Below are 20,695 nucleotides of genomic sequence, written 5' to 3' on the forward strand. Positions count from 1 at the left end.
CTGTCCACAGTGACCACGCGGACCAACCTCTGGGGCCCTCCGGAAGACGGCTGGAGGGGGAAGGGACCAGGAGTCGTCCCAGCCGTCCACACAGGGCTGGGGGCCTGGCACCCGCCCCGTGGGGAATGCCAGGTGGTCCCTGGCCCTTCGGGCTGTGCCCACCGAGCAGGGAGGCAGAGGTCCTGTCAGGGCGTGTGCAGAGGCTGACGGGGCAGAGAGGACGCACGGCCCCGCCCGCCCTGATGCGCTCAGGGGGCCTCCCTGGCGCCTGGTCGGGCCAACAACTATTCTATGTGAGAACACAGTCCCGGCCTCAGAGGGAGAAGGATGGGGTGAACGGCACCCCAAGGGAGCACTGAGGACCATCTGCTCATGTCAGAGGAGTGTGCAGGCTGAGTGCCGTGCGGACCCAGGTGGAGGGCAGGTGAACGGGGCCCCTCCCCAAGTGGGACGAGAGCTGGGGGAGGGAGGCGGGGGAGGGAGGCCGGGGAGAGAGGCCGGGCCACCCCAGCAGGACCCCAGCAGGGCCCCAGTGCAGGGCGCCTCACCTTCCGGGAGGTGCTGCTCTGCAGGGCCATGTCCTGGAGGAGGGTGATGAGCAGCTGCTGAGCCCTGTGCAGGGGACAGACCCACCCAGCTGCAGGGAGGGCTTCACGCCCCAGGGCCTCTGAGACCTGCTAAGCCTCAGCCCTCTCTGCAGGTGCCAACTGAGTGTCCGGGGGTGAGCCCGGGAGACTCAGCTCCTGCCCTCGCTGCTCCAGCGTGGCCTGAGGACCTGGACTGGCCCCCCGGGGACAGCACGTGGGAACGCAGTCCCAGCCTCCCTGAGCCTGCGGGCTGAGCTCCAGGGAACTGGGGTTTGCCATGAGGCTCCAGAGGCGCCTCACCTGACACCACGCTATGGGCAGGACGGCCGATCGGGGACACAGCTCTCGGCAGGCGTGACGCTGCCTCCAGGGGGTGGCCGCTGGCCTAGCTGGCCCAGGCCCGAGGGTTCCCCAGGATATGGGCTTTCTGTGCTAAGCCAACGGTCCTCAACACTCCGGCTTGGTCACCCTGCTCCTGGGGACGCTGGCCGTGCTGGAGGTATTTGGGGTTTTCACAAGTAGGGGCACAGGGAGGCCAGGGATGCTGCTCAGTGCCCTATGGGCCCAGGACAGCCCCCCACAACAGAGGAAGCCAGCCCCAAACGTCAACGGTGCTGAGGTTGAGAAGCTCTGGCCCGGATGCTCTAGAACTGAGGTCCGTCCCTTTCACAGAGCCCCACGCAAGCAGTGAGCCGGAGGTGGCACCTGGGGACCCCGCTCTCGGGGTCTCATCACACACACTCGTTCCTGCCGGCCCACGGAGGCTGCTCTGCTCTGCACTAGGCCAGGCGGGGTCCCGCCGGCTGGGGTCGGTGCCTGGCTGCTCACCGGGCGTAGGTGGGGATGGTGCCGCGCTCCGTGTCCTGGGTGCTGTAGGGGCTGACGCGGTGGGCGCGCCAGCAGCCGCGGCCCTGGAACAGGGTGTCGGTCACGTGCAGGACGTCGCCGCAGTGCACCTGCAGCTCCCCCTCCACCCGCCCTTCGATGGCCAGGTTGACCCGGATGTAGAAGGAGTCCCCTGACGTGGCCACTTTGGCTTCCAGGTCCTGCACCAGCTTCTTATAACCTGATCGAGGAGGACAGAGGGCAGGTCAGCCGAGGCAGCAACCCTGCACGAGGAAGTTTCTAGAACGTGAAAGGAGGAGACAGAAAGTACCACCCCAAAGTCTCAGGAGCCTTTCTGGTGCTGGAGTCAGGGTGTGGGAGGTCCCCCACTGCCTGGGGTACGGTGGCTCCATAGTGAGCCAGGGGCCCACAGGGATGGGACAAGCTGGCAAGTCCCGAGAGGTGGGCTCCCGCTGGGAGGGTGTACCCTCCATGTTGACCTTCACGGACAGGCAGCAGAAGCCGTTCACCCTCCGCAGAAGTCCGATGGCCTGCTCCAGGGTCGTGTCCTCCAGGACGGCCTTGAAGGAGGGCTCGTAATCCACCTGAGGGCAAGTCACCTGGTGGGCCTCCAGCGACCGAGTCTGAGTGCGGACGTCACCTCACAGAGGAGCCGCTAGCCCCAGCCATCCAAACGCACCCCCAGAGCCTCTGTCACGGCCCCGCACCAGGACACCTGGATTCGGCTCCTCCAGGCCACACACACCCCCCGAGCCCACGCCAGCCCACGGAGCGCACGCCAACGCCACCCCCGGGGCCAGGGCCTGCTCAAAACTGGACCTGCGCCCTAGCGTTCTGGGTCACAGGCGCTCAGCTTCGGGACTGTGGACACGCGGAGCCGGGTCACTGTGTGGTGGTCGGCGCACCCCGCCTCCACCCCCAGACGCAAGGCCTCTACCCAGCTCACGGGCTCCCCCTGCCGCTCCGGTCAGTCCATGTTGCTTTAAGCTGAGGGGAGCGTGTACTTTTACGACGAGAAAAACACCAAGACGTGTCTCTAACGCTGCTGGGACTGAACCGGCCCCACCTGGGCCTCAGCATTGTCCCCCAAACACCAAGCTCTGCCACTGGAACCCCACGCGAGCTGACAGCTGAGGATCCCACGAGGGCTGAGGACCACGGAACGAAGGGCTTCCGTGTCCTGTGGAGCAGGGTTACTGGTGACGGAGCAGGAGCTCGGTTCCGGGTCACTCGAGACGGAAGAACACGGCTCAACATGTGGGCCCCCGTTCGGAGGAAGAAGCCCGTGGGGTTCACGGGACTCCTGAGCAAGGGCCTCGGCCTCCTCCCTGCCCTGCTCAGTGCCCACCTTCACCCTGCACCACCTACCCCAGCTTCCTCCCGGGGGAACGGGCAAGCCTCAGGAATGGGTGATGCCTGTTTTGGGAATTTCTTGCTATTGCTAAAAAGCTTAAAGTTCAATAGTTCTGCTTTTCGGCTACATCAAAGACCTCCCCGCACTGTCTTCACTTAATAATTAATTAAATTGCCCGGGCCAGTGTTACTCAGCGGTCAGAGTGTGGGCCCGCTGGCCACGGGGTTGCGGTTCGTCCCCAGCCTTGGTCGGTCGTGCGGGAGGCAACCAATCGATGTGTCCCTCTCATGTCGATGTTCCTCTCTCTCCCTCTCTCCTTCCACTCTGTCTAGAAATCAATGGAGAAATATCCTTGGGTGAGGATTAACCAAAAAGAAAAAACTTAAGTTGCACATTTATGTTTCCTGCAGTGCATGAATATTTCACAATAAAAAGTTTCAAAAGATGCCCACAGTGGTTAAAATGGCGAATTTTATGTTGTGTGTATTTTAACACACACACGCACACACACTGACAGTAAGTCAACCACCATTAAAGAACACAGGGCAATGAAAAGCCCCCGCTCACCATCATGATCTGGGTGCCGGGGCGCAAGGCCATCCCGTCCGCTGCCGAGCCCGGGGTGACCCGGTGAATGAAGATGCCCGTGAGGTTCCCGCCGATGACGCTTATCTGCTCCAGCAAGGCGTCCCCCTGGAAGGCCAGCGCCGTGACCTGGCTCAGGATCTTCCGGGCCGGCCTCCGGCGCACCGGGACGCTGCTGCGGGAGGGGAGGGCTCAGGTGCAGCCAGGGCTCCGCCCACCAGCCCCTGGCCAGCATTCTGGAACTCTCCATGCCCCTCCGGTTGGACCCCCCTCAGGCTGTCACCAGCTGGCTCCTCGCTGCCCCCTGCTGGCCCCGCCCTGCCCTCCGCTCACCTGGCTGAGACGCAGAGGCCCCTGGAGACCAGCTTCGGGGTGCTCCCAGAGTCCGAAAGGTCTAGGCAGAAGCAGAGCCTCAGCCCTCGAGGCCCCACCCCGGACGGAGCTTCGCTCACCTGTGCCCCTCGCCCACCAGCCGCCCACCACGGTCCCTCCACTGAGCCTCATCCTCCCCCCTGCTCACCTCCCGCAGACAGGAGGAGCTGGCGGCCAGCTGCACCTGCCAGGGTCTGACCTACGCTGTGTCCTCTGTGATATCTGAGCACTGCCCACATCTTGTGAGACAGGAAACCTGGAACCTGGACCTCTGGTTCCAGTCAAATCCGGCGGAACCTGGGGCCCGCATTTCGGTACCGACCTGCGTTTCCGCATGGCAGCGACTGCCTCCGGCTTACCCCGCCACCCCACATGCCTCCTGAAGGCCCAGCCCAGAGGGACACTCACCGGCTCTGTCTACAATCTCGTAATCCAGGTCTGTGTCGCTCGACTTAGCTCCCGGGGAGGCTCCCCAGTCCACCTCGGAGAAGCTGCAAGGAGGGAGAGGGAGCCGTTATGGCTGCATCGCCTGCTCCTCAGACCCGGCACCCGGCGCCTGCCCTGCCCTTGTCCCAGGTGAGCTGCCAGGGGACCCGTCTCATCTGGCCCGGTGCCCGGCCCTCCACCTGAAAGACCAGGAGTCTTCCCAGAGGTCCTCTGTGGCTCGCTTATACAGGGACAGCTGGCTGGGCGGCACCGGGCTGCTGGAGCGGAAGCTGTCCACCAGCTCGCGGCTGGACGTGGCGCTCAGGTCCGACCAGAGCTGAGGCTACAGCGAGGGAACAGGGTCAGCTTGGAGCTCACACGCATGCCCGCGACCCTCCGCCTGGCCCCTGCACAGGGCCCGAGGCGGGCGGGAGGGGCACACAGCCAGGGCCCTTCAGTTGAGCGCCTGCTGTACGCCAGCCCTCCAGCAGCTGCCTCCTGAATTTTACATCTCTCAGGCCTCCCGATAAATCTGCGGAATGGGCAGTATGGTCCCGTTTTACACATAGTGACCGAGGTCCTGAGAGACCAGTGGTCATGTGCTGTCGGTGTAACATGCACGACGCTAGTGGGGGCCTGAGGACGCCAGGTGGATAGTGTGGCCTGGACGCAGCCCCTGTCCACGAGGTCTCTGCAGCGTCCCTGCGGGCGGGGCCCCGTCTGCGCCCTGTCTGCCCCAGCAGTGGGCCCGCGGTACCTCCGAGGAGCTGCAGTCGCTGTCATCCCTCGGGCCGATGGCGAACATGCGCACCAACCGCTGTTTTTCCCTCCGATAGGGCTCCCGGGGCCCCGCGTCCTGCTTGGGCTGCAAAGGCACCGGGAGGGCGGGCCGGTTAACTCAGGACAGGTCCCCTGGGGTGCCTCAAGGTTTCTACCTGGTCACCACGCTCTGTCGTCGGCTTCCAGACAAAACGACTGTCCCCTCCTCCCAGCGTGGGACCCCTGGCTGACCACCAGGACGCTGCATTCTGTTAGAGGGCACGCGTGGTTCCTTACTGGTTACACAGACGGTACATCACGTATGCACGCTGTGTCTATGCACACGGCACACAGAAAATGGTGGGGGCAGACCAGTTAGGGAAGGAAGATTCTCCCCTCCTCTGACGTGCAGATACAGCAGGTGGCGGTGTGCAGTCTGTGTGTGTGTGTGTGCATGTGCGTGTGCGCACACGTGTGCGTGTGTGTGTGTGTGTGCATGTGCGCGTGTGCATGTGTGTGTGCACAGTGACCATGGCTGACGTGGGGAGGGGGAGGAGGAAGGGCTGGGGCCTGCACAGGGGAGGGTCCGGCTCGGCCTCCCACCGGGTGCCGGGAGCTGCCGGCAAGACCAGAACAGATCTCACAGTAGGTTTAGCTCAGCTCGGCCTGCTCTCTCTCCTCATCCCAACACCACACTTGAAAGGCCCCAGACCTCCTGGACTCCCCTTCCAGGACGAGCACGGCCCCACCGTCAAGGGAGCGGCGGAGTCGCCTCAGCTGCCACTGTGCATCTCCGATGCCAACCCGGCTCGGCTCCCACCGCACCCACCCACGCACAGCCTGCCCGGGCCCAGCCCTGCGCCCCGCTCCGGGCCCACGGCAGGGCGGGCTCACCCGCTGCGGCGACGCGGCCTGCAGCCTGCGGAGATGCTGGCGCAGGCCGCAGACCTGGTCGGTCAGCTCAAACACCTCCCTGCGGAGGGCGTCCTTCTCCGTCAGGCTCTGAGAGATCTCCACCTGGGCCTTGTCTCTGGCTGCGTAGGCCTGCGGGCCAAGACACAAGGACGCCCGGAGCATGAAGGGGCCGGGGAGGCACGGGGGCGCCCGGCAGAGAAAGGCCACAGGTGGTAACGGCAGACCGAGGGAGGACAGACCCCAGAGCTGGCACCAGCTGCCACGGAGGGCAGGGCGGCGGCCCCCAGCACAAGCACGCGCGAGGCGGGGGCTCCCGGGACAGCTGCCGCCCCCGCCCCCCCACCTGCCCCCGCCCCCCGCACCTGGTCCCGCTCCTTCTGCAGCCCGGCCAGCTGGCTCTGCAGGGCGGTCATCTTCTCCCGGTAGATCTCGCAGTCCACCTTCGACTTCTGGAACTGCAGCAGGGTCTGCTCCTTCTCCTCCCAGTACTGGACAGAGGGGACAGAGCCCGTGGAGTCGGCTGGGTGGGTGGGGAGCCCCAGGGGGAGCACAGTGGTGCCGAGGAGAAACAGGCGAATCCCCATTCTCTCCCTACCCGACTTCCAGGACCACTGAGAGTCCCTGCGCTCATCACCGGAGCTCCACACCCAGCACCCGCCAGGCTGCCGCACCTGCGGTGGTTCCATTCTTCCCGAGTCCCAGGGGGCACCAACACTTCCCCTCTGCCTGCCTCCCTCACATCCGCAACAGGAGTCAGCAGAAATAACACGCCCCTCGGGCAAGCTCGGTCCTGCCTCGGCATGGACTAGAGGGTCACCTGCTTTCGCTGCCTCTCGGCCGCCACCGCCCGCTCCCTCAGGGAGTGGATGCGGTCTACCAGCTCCTGCTTGCTGTCCAGGGCCTCGTCCAGGCTCTGCTCCAGAATGTCCTTCTCCACCTGGTGCAAGGAGAGGTCAGCCCAGGCCCTGCCTCCCACGTGCCGGCCCGGGGAGACTGGGCGTGGCTGAGTTCAGGGACGACTGCCCACTCGGGAGGGGCAAGGCGTCAGGTGGGAGGGCTGCCCGTGGGGTCTGCTGTGCGTGGCTGGTTGAGATGGAAAATGCTGGAAGCTGAGGATCCTCAGGGTGAAAGCTCCCGCTGGAGTCTCCTGGCGCTCCCTCTGCAGCAGGGCTGTGAGCTCGCCACCCAGGCGTGTGGCGCCGGGCCCTGCGCCCAGGGGACGCCTATTGGACGGACAGCTCAAAAGTAGGCCCTTGTTGACTCAGAGACAGAAGGGGAGCTCGGGGCTTGCATGCTTCCAGGGCGCTGGGCATCCCTGACCCCTCTGCGCCCTGGAATTCCCGCTCTCCAGCAGCATAGTTTGTAGGCACACAGGTGTCTCTCCCTGTCCCCCCAACTTTAAAATGAACCCTATTACTTGTAACCAGCCCGATCCACTCTGAAACAGCATGGTTGTAGCAGAGGAGCTGAGCGGACGTCCTGGTCATTCTGCCAGCACTGGGCCGTCACTAGGTCCCCATCACTAGGTCCTTAGCCACACCTCAGCGGGAGCCTGTGGGCATCCCAGGGTCCGGGGGCCACGGGGAGGAAGGGGACCATGCTAGGGGGCACCAGGACCTACCAGGCTGAAAGTCAGGGAGCGGAGTTTCTCGTTCTCCTCCTTCAGGCGGCTCAGCTCCTCGGCTCCAGGCTCCAGGCCACCGGCCATCTTCAGGGACCGCTCTCGGAAGTCCCGCTCACAGGAGGCCGACAGCCGCTCTCGCTGCAGCTCCTGCTTCATCAGGTACAGCTGCCGGGAGCAGAAGCACGGGAGGGACGCTGGACAGCGTGCCCTGGCCAGGCCCAGGCCCAGGGAAACGCGCACGCACGTGTGTGCATACGTGCTCATATGTGTGTATATACATATGTGTGCACATGCATGTGTGTGTGCGTGCACATGTGCAGAGACAGAGAGCGTACTTGTAAACTAAGGCCCAGGAATGTCCTCTGTACTACTATATTTGTAGATTTTTAAAAAATAAATTTGAAATTATTTCTAAAAAAAGTTAAAAATTAAAGAAAAAGCAATGCCATACATAGTTAAGCCAAAAAGCAAACGCCCAAACAATAAGAGATGAACATTGAAAGACCTGCCGCCGATCACTAAGATAATGATCCGCAACGGAACAGTGAGTCAAAGACATTGTTGGGGTTTGAGAGGGGGCTCCTAATAACACCCCCGTCCCCCTGCCCAAGTCCAAAACCAGCTCAGAGGCACAAGGAGGGGCGATTAAGGTCCACTGTCCCCGGGGTATCAACAGCTGGTGGGTCCACTGCTTCTGAGCCCAGAATGGCCAGACCCACCCAAACACTGGTGGGTGGTCCCCCCACAGTGGCCTGTCACAGACCAGCCAGGCCTTGGGGAACGACAGGGCAGGCTCGATGCACGGAGGCTACAGGAAGGGGAACTGGTGGTGAAGGCAAAGGGTCAGCTTCCTTCAGGGGTGGCTCAGCCAAGGCTGGTGGGAGGGAAGGCGCCCAGGCGGAGGGGGACGGGCAGGCACCTCCTCCTGCAGGCCGCGGCAGCGCGTGGTAGCCAGCTCCTTCTCCTGCAGTGCGTTGCTGTGGTGCAGTGACAGGCTGAGCATCTCGTCCTTGAGCTTCAGCACCTCGTGGAAGTGGGCGCTGACCTCGCGCTTCATGCGGCTGTGGTCCGCCTCCAGCTGCTGCAGGCTCTCGGCACGCGCCTCGGCGTGGCCCAGGCGCTCCTGCAGCCGCTGGCACTGCCGTGCCAACGCCTCCTTGTGCCCCTTCTCCTGGCTCAGCTCCTCCTGCAGGCTGCTGATGGCCCCGGCCAGGCACTCGGTCAGCTTGGACGTTTCCATGAGCCCTGGGGGAGGCCTGGGCATCACACCTCACCCCCTTCCTGTCCTCTAGGACACTGCTTCCTGCACCCACACTCTCGAGAGGACCCCACCCTGGTCTGTCTCCTTCAAGTCTTCCAGGCTGAACTGCACTTGAGATTTTGCACAAGGAGTACCCAGTCTTGGCTTCCCTGTGCACCCCCCTGGTTCAGCCCCCGGGTCCCCTCCTCAGCCCAGATGTGCTCCGTGCTAACGCACTTCAACGTCATCCTAAGAAAATAACAGATCTTCATAAGAGATCTGCAAACGCAGGCGTGGCCCGCAGGCCGGAAAGGCAGACCTGTCTCCCGCGCGGTTTCCAGGGGTGTCTGCCCTGCTGCTCTGAACACCCAGACTGCTCAGCACCCCCTGGGGAAGCCTGCGGTTGCTCAGTGCTGAGACCGGTCTCAGCCGCCCAGCCGGAGTGAACACTTCCTGGCAGGCGCCTCTGCTCAGGACTGGCTGCCCCCCACCCGGCACGGGCCCCCTGCAGGCCCAGAGCTCTTCCAGGGGAGGACACGTCCCCTCTGCCCGCCCCCGAAGGCTCTCCCTTGGTGTGGCGAGTTAGGGACGGACGTTTCCTTTTAGAGCCCAAGGCCAAGGGCTCCTTCCCCACCTGCCCACCCGCCACAGTCAGTGGGGGGGTCTCTCACCCACAGAACACTGGAGGGGGCACAGGGACGGAACCTCTGCCTGACGGTGTCAGGAAAGGTGTCGGGAACAGCGCGCCAGCCAGGCGGGACCCCGGCGGCTACACGGACACCCAGCTCTGGTCCAAGGCCAAGCGCTCACCACTGAAGGCGCTGACGTCCACGTCGGGCTGCAGCCCGGTGACCAGCGTGTAGACGTCGGGGTTGTGGAACTTGAGACTCTCCAGGAAGGCCAGGGCCCCGTTCTTCCCGCGCGTCCTCAGCAGATCCAGCAAGTGCCCTTGGGGGACAGAGCAGTCTGGCTACCCAGGAGCCGGACAGGCTTCCCCATGGGGGGATCCCTGCACCACGAGGAGCCAGGACCCCAGGGGTGGGGCGCACACTGGCTCCTTCGGCCCTCCTAGTGGGAGCGTCTCGAGAAGGGCGAGGCTGGTATTTACTGAGCAACTGCTACGACCCAAGTGCTGAGTCGGAGGTAAAAGACTAAAGGAGACGACCTGCTCTCCAGACCTGCCAGGCTGCTGGGGCACGCGCAGGTGTGTGCCCCTCGCGCAGGTGTGTGCCCCTCGCGCGTGGGAGGGAGGGTGCCAACAGCAGCTACTGTTTGAATCAGTAGCCTGGGCTCATTTCTCCTGCGTTTGAGGTTCACAGGCAGCAGGCCCGGGCTCTGAAACCAGTGTCTTATAGACAGAAAGGACTCAGTTCTCCGGACAGCCTCGGAGGTGGCGCTGTGAGCCATCCCGCTTTGAATGGACACACAGACCGTCAGTGCCCACGCCGCAGACGTGGAACAGGCTGCTTCGTGGCCCCCAAGGTGTGTCCACCTGGAACCTGCCAGTAGGACCGTGTTTGGAAAGTGGGTCTTTGCAGATGTCATTAAGTTACGAACCTCGAGGGGAGAGCATTCTGCGTAATCTGGGTGGGCCCTAAACCCAATGACAAGTGTCCTGCTGAGACAGGAGGAGAGACAGAGAAGGCCACGTAGGACAGAGCAGAGGCTGGAGGGATGGGGCACGGGCTGAGGAATGCCTGGGGCCACCAGGAGCTGGAAAAGGCAGGAAGGACCCTGGCCTGCGCCCTCAGAGGGAGCGTGGTCCTGCCCACACCTCCATCTCAGACCTTTAGTCTCCAAACTGAGAGAATTCGTTTCTGCCGTTGGAGGCCTCCCCACTTCGTGGTCACTTGTTACGGCAGCCCCGGGGAATGGAACACAGGGTCCCCAGGTCTGGAGCTCGGGTCCCTCGGCCTCCGCCGGGCAGAGGCCGGGGGCGGGGCCCAGGGCCGGCGCGCAGTCTGGGGGCGGGGCCCAGGGCCGGGCAGAGGCCGGGGGCGGGGCCCAGGGCCGGGCAGAGGCTGGGGGCGGGGCCCAGGGCCGGTGCACAGGCGGGGGGCGGGGCCCAGGGCCGGGCACAGGCGGGGGGCGGGGCCAGGGCCGGCGCGCTCACCGGCTCTCATGGCGGAGTTGGTGAAGCGGGGACTGTGCAGCACCTCCTCCTCGTCCAGCTGGCTCAGCACGCGGGCCTGGCGCAGGTAGGGGGTGAGGCGGCTGGGGCACACGCTGCGCACGATCCTGGCGCGGTGGCCCTCCGTCAGCTCCCACAGCGTCTCCTCGTCCAGCGCGGTCAGCGCGGAGTGCGTGCGGCACAGCTCTGCCATGGCCGGGGCCCTGCCCTGCCCGGAAAGGGTGGACGGAGGGCTGGAACCGGTGCCGCGGCCCCCTTCAGACCACCTCTCCCCACGCCACCGGTAGGGTAGGAAACGGCCGATTGGGACGAGGACACCAGCCCTGGTCCTGGTGTCCTGTGACCTGCGGATGGGACATCAGTCTGGTGCCCGGGGCAGAGCGAGACCTGGGTTTCTCCTGCGCTCGGGGGCCTGGGGTTGCCTCTGACATGCAGGCGGCTGCCCCCGTCCAGACCGCTACTGACCTAGGAGGTAGGTCTAGGCAACACATTCTAACGGGGTGGGGGGGTGCAGCCCCGGGGGCCGGAGGTTGGATCTCCTCTGCGTGTACAGCACAGGTGGGCGTCCACAGGCGGCAGCACACCTGTGACGCCGACATCACGTGGCAGGGCGTGGAGGGAGGAGATGCCTGCAGAGGCTCCTTAGGGTGATGGCGAAGCCCTGAGACGCAGCCCTAGGGCGAACGTGAGGTTGCTGGAACTGGCCCCAGAGGCAGTGCCCCGGGTCCACATCGCGGGGTGCGAGTGGGGTGATCCGTGGGAAGCAGGGCTGGGGCACGGGCGCTCACACAGAGAGCATCCTGCTGTACTTGGCACGGTGGACACCTGACACTCGCGCTGAGACCCTGGGAAATGGGTTAGGGGACCGACTCTGTAGACGCACAGCCTGGGGGTAAGCAGTCAAGGCCACGCCCCTTGGCTGGAGGGGTGCTGGGATCTCAGATGGCTGGTGTCCAAGGGCTGAGCTGCAGCAAGCCTGGCAGACCCCTGGCTGGGTCCCAGGCTCCAGGTCTCCTGGGGCATGTGCCTGAAGCAGCCCATCACCGGCCCAAAACGTCAGCTCTCAGCTCTCCGAGCGGCATGCTGACTACTGGAATCCAAGCCCTCTGTGGGGAGGACCTCCGAGGGCTCCGCTCAGCCGCCCTCCCAGCTCGCCCTGGGCCCGCCCTGTCCGGCCACTGGGACAGCTTTGCTCCTCCCACTCATCTCTTCCCCGTGTGAGGTCTTCAGCCCATGACCCATCTACATCCTTCTACAATGGTTTTACACTGTGCATGTTTCAGGCACATAAAAAAGCCCTGCAGCCCGGCCGGTGTGGCTCAGTGGAGGGAGCGCCGTCCCAGGGACTGAGAGGTCCTGGTTCGATTCCCGGTCAGGGCACATGCCCGGGTTGTGGGCTTGATCTCCAGTCAGGGATGTGCGGGAGGCAGCTGATCGATGTTTCTCTCACATTGATGTTTCTATCTCTCTCTCCCTTCCTCTCGCCCTAAAAAAATCAATAAAAACATTTTTTCAAAAGCCCTGCACATGGCAGGACAGTCAGTCACACCCCCACCTCGCACGTCCAACCCGCACTAGCACTTTGGACCTCAGACGCCTTCGTAAGGAAACACGTCGTTAGAGAAGCTCAGTCCTGTGCTGTCCCCCTCCCCTCCCTCCGCTCAGCCAACGTGGGGACAAACACAGCACTTGGCGTGATTCTATGCAAACAGTAACTTCACACGGCGCCTCTACTGTCGACTGTACAGCAGCTGTCCCGCTGGGCGGGGCACCACCTCCGCAGGTGTTCCGGGTTTAGCACACGGATACATATGGCTACATAAACCTTTTTTAACGGATTCAATTATGTGAATGAGGCACAGTCCGTTTAGCAATGGGCCTGTGGCTGGGTATTACGTTGTTTCCACCTTTTCTCATCACACTCCGTGCTGCCAGTGTCCCTGTGCACAGGTGGGCACAGGTAGGTGTTTCTCCCGGACCCAGGAATCCCCGTGATTTGGTTCTTTTCACTGGGATGACACCGCACCGGTTGCCACTGAATGCCTTCAAGGCGTGGACACTGACCATGCTCCAAAACCAGAGCGAGTCAACCGTGTAAACTGGGGAGAGTGGGAAACAGCTGTCGGAGGGTCCTTCTCCGTGGACAGCCCCCCACAATCCACCCGTGGGGCCCGGTCCACAGCGTGCACTCACCAAGAGAAGCGTCCGCTTGTCCACGCAGGAGCTGGTCAGGGGGCGATGGGCCCGGTGTCTCCTCCTGGCTGCAGGACCCCGGGCAGGACCGGGCCGGGCAGAAGAGCCTGCCAAACCACTGCGAGGTGATCTGACGACTACTTCACACCATGTGACTTGCTCCAAAACTCAAAGTTCAGGCCCCCAAAGACTAGTGCAAGGAGGGGAAAAAGACAAACTTTGATCCAGGAAACAAGAGACAGATCTTTCACCCAGGGTTTGCTCAGTAAACATAGCAACCTCCTCGGCACTCGAAAGAGAACTGGGCTCTGAGGCCCCGGACACCCAGGGGAGCTGGCAGGTGCCGTGTGCTGTGGGCGCCCTGGGCCCCTCACCACGTGGCCAGACCCATGGATACCTCCCCCCAGTGTCCCTGGGAGAGGAGCCCGAGGGAGGCCTGCTGGACAGGCGGGCAGGTGAGTCAGGGGGGCAGGCCCTCCAGGAGGCCTGTCTCGCTGCCCTTTGTTGGTTCATTCCTGGTTTCTTAAGGGGACAGTTAATGGATGCTCATGAACCAGGGTGTTGTGGGTTGAGTGGTGTTCCCCCAAAAGATATGTTGATGTCCTGATCCCCAACACTTGAGTGTGACCCTTTTTTGGAAATAAGGTCATTGCAGATGTAACCAGGTTAGGATGAGGCTATTAGGTTGAGCCCACATGCTATATGATGGGTGTCCTCGTGAGAAGCGACCCAGACACACAGCGGGTGCCAGGTGACAACCAACGCAGGCTGGCGGGCCCAAAGGCTGTCGGCAGCAGCAGAAGCTCAGAGGGTGGGGACAGCTCTCCCAGGTGCTCAGAGGGAGTGGCCCTGCTGACACCCTGACTTTGGACTTCTGGCCTCGGGGTGGGGGCGGGGGCAGCTGGACGAGGACCCTCTCATATGCAGGCCTCGAGAGCCCAGGCGCAGACCAGGGATGGCAGGGGCTGCTGAGCTGGGGAAAGTTCTGAAGAGCCAGGGGAAGGGGCAGGAGCTGGGTGCTCAGCTCTGCGTCAGTGGGGAAGGCGGCGGCCGCTCACTCCTGGGACAGGGTTTCTCAACTCCACTTAACACAAGACAGCGCAGCACCTCTATGAAGCCCTTACGGCCCCCAGACTTGCTCAGCAAACAGCCACTGTGAAAGGTCCAACTGTGACCACAAGGCCTTCCTGAGACTGCAGCCAACGGCCCTGGATGAGCTTGGGTCCGAGAAGTCAGTGACCCCCAAATTCGAGCTAAATATTGATTTTTGTTTTTAGCAAATCACACTCCAGCACGGTCTCTGGTATCATAGTATCGCCTTGTTGCCAAGGGGCCACAGGGCCAGCCCGAGACCCTGGGCGTCCTGACGACCGCCTCCGAGGCCCGCTGCCCCTGCCTTCCTGCTGGGCGGGTCCGGAGTCCCACTGCCAGCCCCACCCCCACTGGCCTCCTGTGGACGGTCTCAGAGCACCTGCCTTCTCAGAGCCCCTCCCATCAAGGTGAGCTCAGAAAGCCAGGGCCCGCTCAAGCCAGAAGCTGCCTTGCCTGGGCAGCTGAAGACAGAGGTCTCTCCAGGACTCTCTAAACCCCACCCAACTGCCCCTGGCTCCTGGGCCCCCGGAGCCACTCAGGGTTTGGGTGTAAGTGGGCGCAGCCCAGGGGCAGCCACTCTCGCCCACCCTCCCTTCAGAGGACCCCACCTGGCAACAAAACCGTGAGGGTTTCCTTGCAACTCAGCACCAGTTTGAACAGGGGTGAGTCCTATCCTGCTAGTAACGAGGGCGCAGCCCAGATCCTAAGGGTGTTTTGAAATCCGCAGAATTCTTAACCTACAGCAACACGACGCCGGGCTGAAGATCACCAGAGTCCCAAGTTTCTGCGATGTGGGTCCTCCTGTTTGGCCCCTCCCCCATCAACATTCTTCTCGTACCCCAGGGTTGTCTCGCCTGTGAAGTGGGGAGGGGAATGCACGCGCACACGCACACGCACACGCACACACAGGGCTCCAGAGCAGGAAGGAGTGCCTTAGAGAACGCTTAGGGGATGGACAGTCACAAATGTGATGGGTGAGGCGGATGGGCCCCAAGCACAGAAGGAAGAAGTGCCCCTTGTGCTCCTCAGCTCCAGTCTGGCACCAAAGTGCCACTTTCCGTGTCTGCTCTGCCCGCACCACGAGCAGGCAGCTGGTCCTCCGTGCTCCACACCTGAACCTGGAAGCCTCCTCACCCTTCTTTCATCCTGGGCAACGACGCGGACATCGGAGCCCAAAACAGAGCATCCTCCACCCAGCATGGCCCAAACTGTCCTGCGTGAAGGCGAACTTTGCCAGAGCGCTCGTGTAACTCAACCAAGCGAAAAACAGTCCACAAAGCAGGCACCACGCCCTTCTCAGGAGGAAGCCGGGCTTTCCCCCGCCCCTGCCCCAGGACAGTCCTCAGACCCCATTCGGGGCCTGTCCACCCTCCCTGGGTGCTGACCTGCGCTCCTCAGGACCGACTCCATGCTGCCCGTCCTGGTCCTCCAGGAGGGACGACCGTGACAGTCTCTGACAGTCTCGGCTGAACAGCAGCTGACGAGCAGGTCTGACAGGCATCTCCGCCCCGCCCCGCCCCGCCCAGGGAAGTGACACTACGTGGGCCTCCCCGCCTCAGAGCCCAGCACACGCCCACAGCAGGCTGGCACGTGCAGTTTGAGACCCGTGGGAACCTTGTGGAAATGGCCCGCACACCTGGCCTCGGCATGGGGGAGACCCTCTCGTTTGTGACGGTCAGCCGGGTCCGTCACCGATCCCTCAGACCACGTCGGGACCGCCAGGACCCGTCTGGAGTCCCTCCAGTTCTCACGGTCCGCATGGGACATCTCTAAGCAATTCCAGCAGACCCGTCTGGAAATGGGTGATGGTCACTGCTCCACTCTGGTGGTGGTCTCGGTTCTCCTCCGCGAACGCACAGCAAACCCTGGATTTTCCAGACCTCCATCTCACAGACGGGATTTAACGGACACAATTTCTGGTCTGTAGGTCATATGTGAAAAGTAACACCCTGTTAATTTTATAATAGGTTGAATCAAGATTTTCTCATCATGAAATGAACAGCCCTGGCAGGTGGGACTCGGTGGTTAGAGTCTCGGCCCACGGACCAGAGTTGTGGATTTTATTCCCAGTCAAGGGCACGTACCTCCATTGCAGTTTCGATCCCTGGCCCCGGCTGGGGTCACGAGGGAGACAAACAACCGATGTGTCAATGAACAGGTTGTTTTTGTTATTAGTTCACTGTTATTTCTAACACAGTTCAGTGAACAGGCTGTATGTTGGGAAAACTTGTAGTTCTGCTGACGTAAGTAAATATCACACACCTACAGCTATAGCATACATATTTATTTACTTTTAATTTAATTTTTTTGTTAATCCTCACTTGAGGGTATTTTTCCATTGATTTTTAGATAGAGTGGGAGGGAGGGAGGGAGGGAGGGAGGGAGGGAAAGAAATGTCGATGTGAGAGAGACACATCCATTGGTTGTCTCCCGAATGACCCCAACCAGGGCTGGGGATCAAACCTGCAACTGAGGTGTGTGTCCTTGACTGGGAATTGAACCCGTGACCCTTTGGTCCGTGGGCTGATGCTCTAATCGCTGAGCCAAGCTGTCCAGGATGAGTCTACATATTTAAATCCGAGAGTCACTGCTCATCAACCACACTGGGTGACGATGAGCCCGAGAGCACACGGCACCGTCTGTGTCTTTCCGGGGCAGCTTTAACCGGAGCCCGCTGTGCTCACACTCCAAGCCACGTCCAGCTGTGTGCATCTGCTGACTCATGGTGACGGGTGAACACACCTGTTCACTACACCTACTCAGTGTAAATTCAAAATTACAATAACACGTACACAAAACTTTCCTGTGAAATTAAACTTTTCATACATGCTTAATTTTAATTATATAAATGTATCTACATAGGTACAAACAGGTAGCCTGGCTGGTGTTGGCTCAGCGGATTGAGCACAGTCCCATGGACTAAGAGGTCCCGGTTCGATTCCCGGTCAGGGCACATGCCCAGGTTGTGGGCTCCATCCCCAGTGGGAGGATGTGCAGGAGGGAGCAGATCAATGTTTCTCTCTCACATCCATGTTTCTTTCTCTCTGAAAAAAAAATAAAAAACATTTAAAAATAAAAACAGGTAAACTAATTAGTCAATTTTTTTAACATACATACTTGGTTATATAACGGACACCGCTTCGCCAGAATCCTTCCATCCTATGGAAGTTTTACTGTACACCCAGAACCCACACCTGCTGGACACCTGCATGGCTGTGCCTGGTCAGCACCTAGCTGGACCCTGCAATGATCTCTTAGCTGCCTCCCATGGTCCCCATAGCCAGTTCTCAACACAGCAGGCAGAGTGACCCTATACAGGGGGGAGGGTCCTGTCATGTCACTCCCTTTGGGCAATAAGCCCCCGTGTCCTCACCATAACCCAGGCACGAGGGCCTGCTTATCTTGAGCTTGCAGACCTCACCCCTCACCTGCTCTACACACAGGGGCCTCCTTGCTGGTCTGGTGTTCTGTGCATGTTCCTGCCCCAGGACCTTTGCACTTTCCATTCTCTGGGCCTGCAATGTTCTTTCCTTCACCTCCTTCAGGACTCCACTCAAGGCTACCTTCCCAGAGAAGCCTTTCCAGGCCATTCTATTTAACATCATAGACACCTCACCCCCTTTTCTGGCTCATTTTTCCGTACTGGACCCATGACTCCCTGGCGTACTGTGTGTTCTGATTCCTTGCCCACCTCCCCACTATGAGCCTGTCGCCTCCAGAGGACAGGAACTCTTTGTCTTTCTGTTGTGGAGCCAAGGTGCCTTCATCCTGGGGCACCATGCACTCCTCTCCCCGCACAAGGACCCCCTGAAGTGGCTGCCAGGACAGCCGAGATGCACGGAGGCTCCACTGCATTGTCTGTAAGACCTTTCCTGATCTGCCCGTCACCCTCCTCCCGCTCCCCACTGTGCCCACATCTGTGATGCCACAACCACACTGGCCTTCCATCCCTTGATCATGCCAACCTACTGCCCATCTGGGGGTCTTCGAACTCCTGGCCCCCCTTCCTAACACTCCTCCCAGGGTGTTACTGTGGCCACGCCCTCTCACAACTCCGGTGGCCCTTCCTCGCACCACCGGTGTCCATGACCCACGGCCCTCTTCCCTGTGCCTCGTTCCATTCGCATTACTGACGATGTAAACACTGCATCAGCTTACTGCTGGGCACGTTCTGCAGGCTTGCCCTTTTCCGGAACACAGCCTGGGAGGGCAGCGCCGTCTGTCCTGTTCACACCCAGCCCAGAACCTCGGAGATGCTCCGCACACGTCTGCTGCCCAGACGGCCGATGCCAGTCGGGTGGGGTCAGGCCGGACAGGCTTCATGGGCTGCGCCACCAGGTGAGTGGGTTGGAGAGGGCCGCACCTAGAAAGGAATAGTGTTTGCCATTGAGAACTAGGTAATGGGTGGGGTTTCTGGCAGGAAGTCCCTCCTCGGGGACAGCCCCTCTGATCCAGGACATCACCTTCTGTGGTGATGACTCATGGAAACCAGACCAGCCCAGGAACACTACACGCAAACCTCCTCCTGCCCAGGACAAGACGAACCACCTTGACCGTCTACACCCCAAGTCCAGCCTGGGCCGGAGAAAGCAGGTCAGGAGGAGCAGCCCACAGAGCCATCCTGTCTCCCCAGCACTCCAGCCTGAGCTCCGGGGGCTCCTGGACAACCAGGCACACCTACTGTGCACTAGGCCAGCCAAGGGGACACGGCCCTCCCTGAGACTAGTGCACACAGGTGAGGTGACCTCCTCCCCACATATAGAGGGTGTGAGAAGTGAGGCGCAGGCGTGTCTGTCTGTGTTTTGAGGGATGGGTATCTAAGCTGACTCAACTTACCACAAGGACCCCAAGGAAGACAGTCTGCTTTGCTCCCCATTGTTCCCGAGAGCACCGTTCCCCAGGAGACTGCACCGACACCTGTCCCACCCCTCAGCTCCACCATTTTCATGACTCTGCCCTAAAAAGGTAAAAGATTATTGGTGTCAAACAAAAGGAAGAGGTCTCTGAGATGTGTATTCACAGCGAAAGAAACATTGTCAGAAAATGGCCTAAAATGTCACAGAAGCGTTGTGATGGCTCATGAGTGAGGTTAGGCCCTGGGCCCGGGCTTGAGTAGGAAAGGCCAGTGATTTCTCTCCACCCTTCCTCACTCCGGACCTTGCCGCCCTGTGCTCTCTCCACCCCCGGAGCGCTGTGAAGTCCTTTCAACAGCACTGCCAACAGGACTATCACCAGAGTGAAAATGTTTCTGTAACGTAGCAATATTTTAACAGTAAAAAGAAACAAATGAACTTAAAGTAACATTTAACTCGCCCTGGCAAGTTTGCTCAGCGGTTAGAGTGTTGGCCTGCGGTCCAGAGAGACCTGGGTTCGGTTCCCGCTAAGGGCATGCACCTCGGTTGCAGTTTGTCCCCGGCCCTGGTTGGTCGTGCGGGTGGCAACCACTCAATGTGTCCCTTTCATGTCAATGTTTCTCTCTCTCCCTCCCACACTATCTGAACAAAATATGGAAAAATGTCCTCGGGTGAGGATAAAAAAAAATAAAGTAACATTTAACTCAGTATATCTAAAATATTCTCCTTTCAACATAAAAACAATGTAAAAATTACAGAGATTTCACAGAATGCTTTTCTTTTCTTTGTTAAGCCTCACCCGAGGATATTTTTCCAATGGTTTTTTTTTAGAGTGGAAGGGAGGGAGGAAGAGAGATAAAAAATAAACATCGACGTGTCTAGACCCATCAATTGGCTGCCTCCCAGACAACCCCTGACCAGGGCCGGGGATCAAACCTGCAACCCAAGTACGTGCCCTTGACTGGAAATCGAACTCAAGACCATTTGGTCCACGGGCTGACGCTCTAACTGCTGAGCCAAACCAGCCAGTGCAACATTTTCTTACACTGTCTTTGAGGTTTGCATTTTACAACACAGCCCTTGAGCACGGCTTACAAGACAGTGTGTGTGCAACCTCACAGGAGGCGCTGGGTAACCCTGTGTGCTGGGGAGACTGAAGAACTTACATTTCTCTTTATTTTAAAGACTAAGAAAGAATCATGGAAGTAGGGAACAGACTGACAATACACAGAGGAATGGGGGGGTGGGAGGGGAAGGAAAAGATAAACCAAATAACGGCTTATATGCATATACACACAACCAATGGACACCGACACTAGGCTGGGGAAGGCAGGAAGGGGGTGGGAGAGGGTCAATGGGGAAAAAGGGGGGATATCGGTAACACTTCCAACAACAAAAAAGTCTAAAAGATAAAGCCAAAAAAAGAAACTTAGCTTTATAAACATTTACTAATTAACACAGGCAACCTTGCCAAGCACGCTTATTGGGTCAATTCTCTTGCAAGGGCTGGACCTGTTCTGACGGCAGGGTGAGTGTCCCGGGAACAAACCCTCAGGAACTTGCGTGCAGGCCATCAGCCTGTTACAACCCGGTCACTGGTGCCTGGTTTGGTGGACGAACCGACTCTGCTGCTCTAACTACACCACAGCAGGAGGGAGCTCCGGCGCTCCAGGCCAGGGCCCTGCATGAAGGACGTGCCGAGTGATGGAGCCAGAGCA

General features: G+C 60.5%; 1 protein-coding gene and 1 long non-coding RNA gene across 2 annotated transcripts; both read right to left on the reverse strand.

The window, feature by feature from the left end:
* Positions 1-1,411: 1,411 nt before the first annotated feature.
* On the reverse strand, positions 1,412-15,601 carry CARD14 (caspase recruitment domain family member 14). The gene is made up of 16 exons (XM_036269050.1): positions 15,510-15,601; positions 13,033-13,222; positions 10,822-11,047; positions 9,519-9,656; positions 8,388-8,713; positions 7,466-7,633; positions 6,662-6,781; positions 6,207-6,332; positions 5,824-5,973; positions 4,928-5,035; positions 4,371-4,513; positions 4,153-4,235; positions 3,706-3,766; positions 3,355-3,547; positions 1,900-2,017; positions 1,412-1,653 (listed from the first exon to the last, which is right to left on the reverse strand). Exons 3-16 carry the CDS (start codon positions 11,030-11,032, stop codon positions 1,412-1,414), a joined length of 2,187 nt encoding a protein of 728 aa, XP_036124943.1. The 5' UTR covers positions 11,033-11,047; positions 13,033-13,222; positions 15,510-15,601.
* Positions 15,602-15,720: 119 nt separating this feature from the next.
* LOC118634532 lies at positions 15,721-19,113 on the reverse strand. Its single transcript, XR_004960371.1, has 3 exons — positions 18,961-19,113; positions 18,283-18,487; positions 15,721-15,967 (listed from the first exon to the last, which is right to left on the reverse strand). It is a non-coding gene; the product is annotated as an uncharacterized LOC118634532 (long non-coding RNA).
* Positions 19,114-20,695: the final 1,582 nt, after the last annotated feature.

The sequence above is a fragment of the Molossus molossus genome, unplaced genomic scaffold (genome assembly GCF_014108415.1).
Source record: "Molossus molossus isolate mMolMol1 unplaced genomic scaffold, mMolMol1.p scaffold_m16_p_19, whole genome shotgun sequence".
In the NCBI taxonomy this organism is placed as follows: domain Eukaryota; kingdom Metazoa; phylum Chordata; class Mammalia; order Chiroptera; family Molossidae; genus Molossus; species Molossus molossus.

Bases quoted from the DNA above. Each gene is read 5' to 3' on its own strand.
- CARD14 (XM_036269050.1), bottom strand. From the start codon at position 11,032: ATGGCAGAGCTGTGCCGCACGCACTCCGCGCTGACCGCGCTGGACGAG. The intron at 3,767-4,152 runs GTGAGTGTCCCT...GCTTCTGCCTAG, and splicing joins CGAGATTGTAGACAGAGCCG to ACCTTTCGGACTCTGGGAGC. The intron at 2,018-3,354 runs GTGAGCGGGGGC...ACTTGCCCTCAG, and splicing joins CCGGCACCCAGATCATGATG to GTGGATTACGAGCCCTCCTT.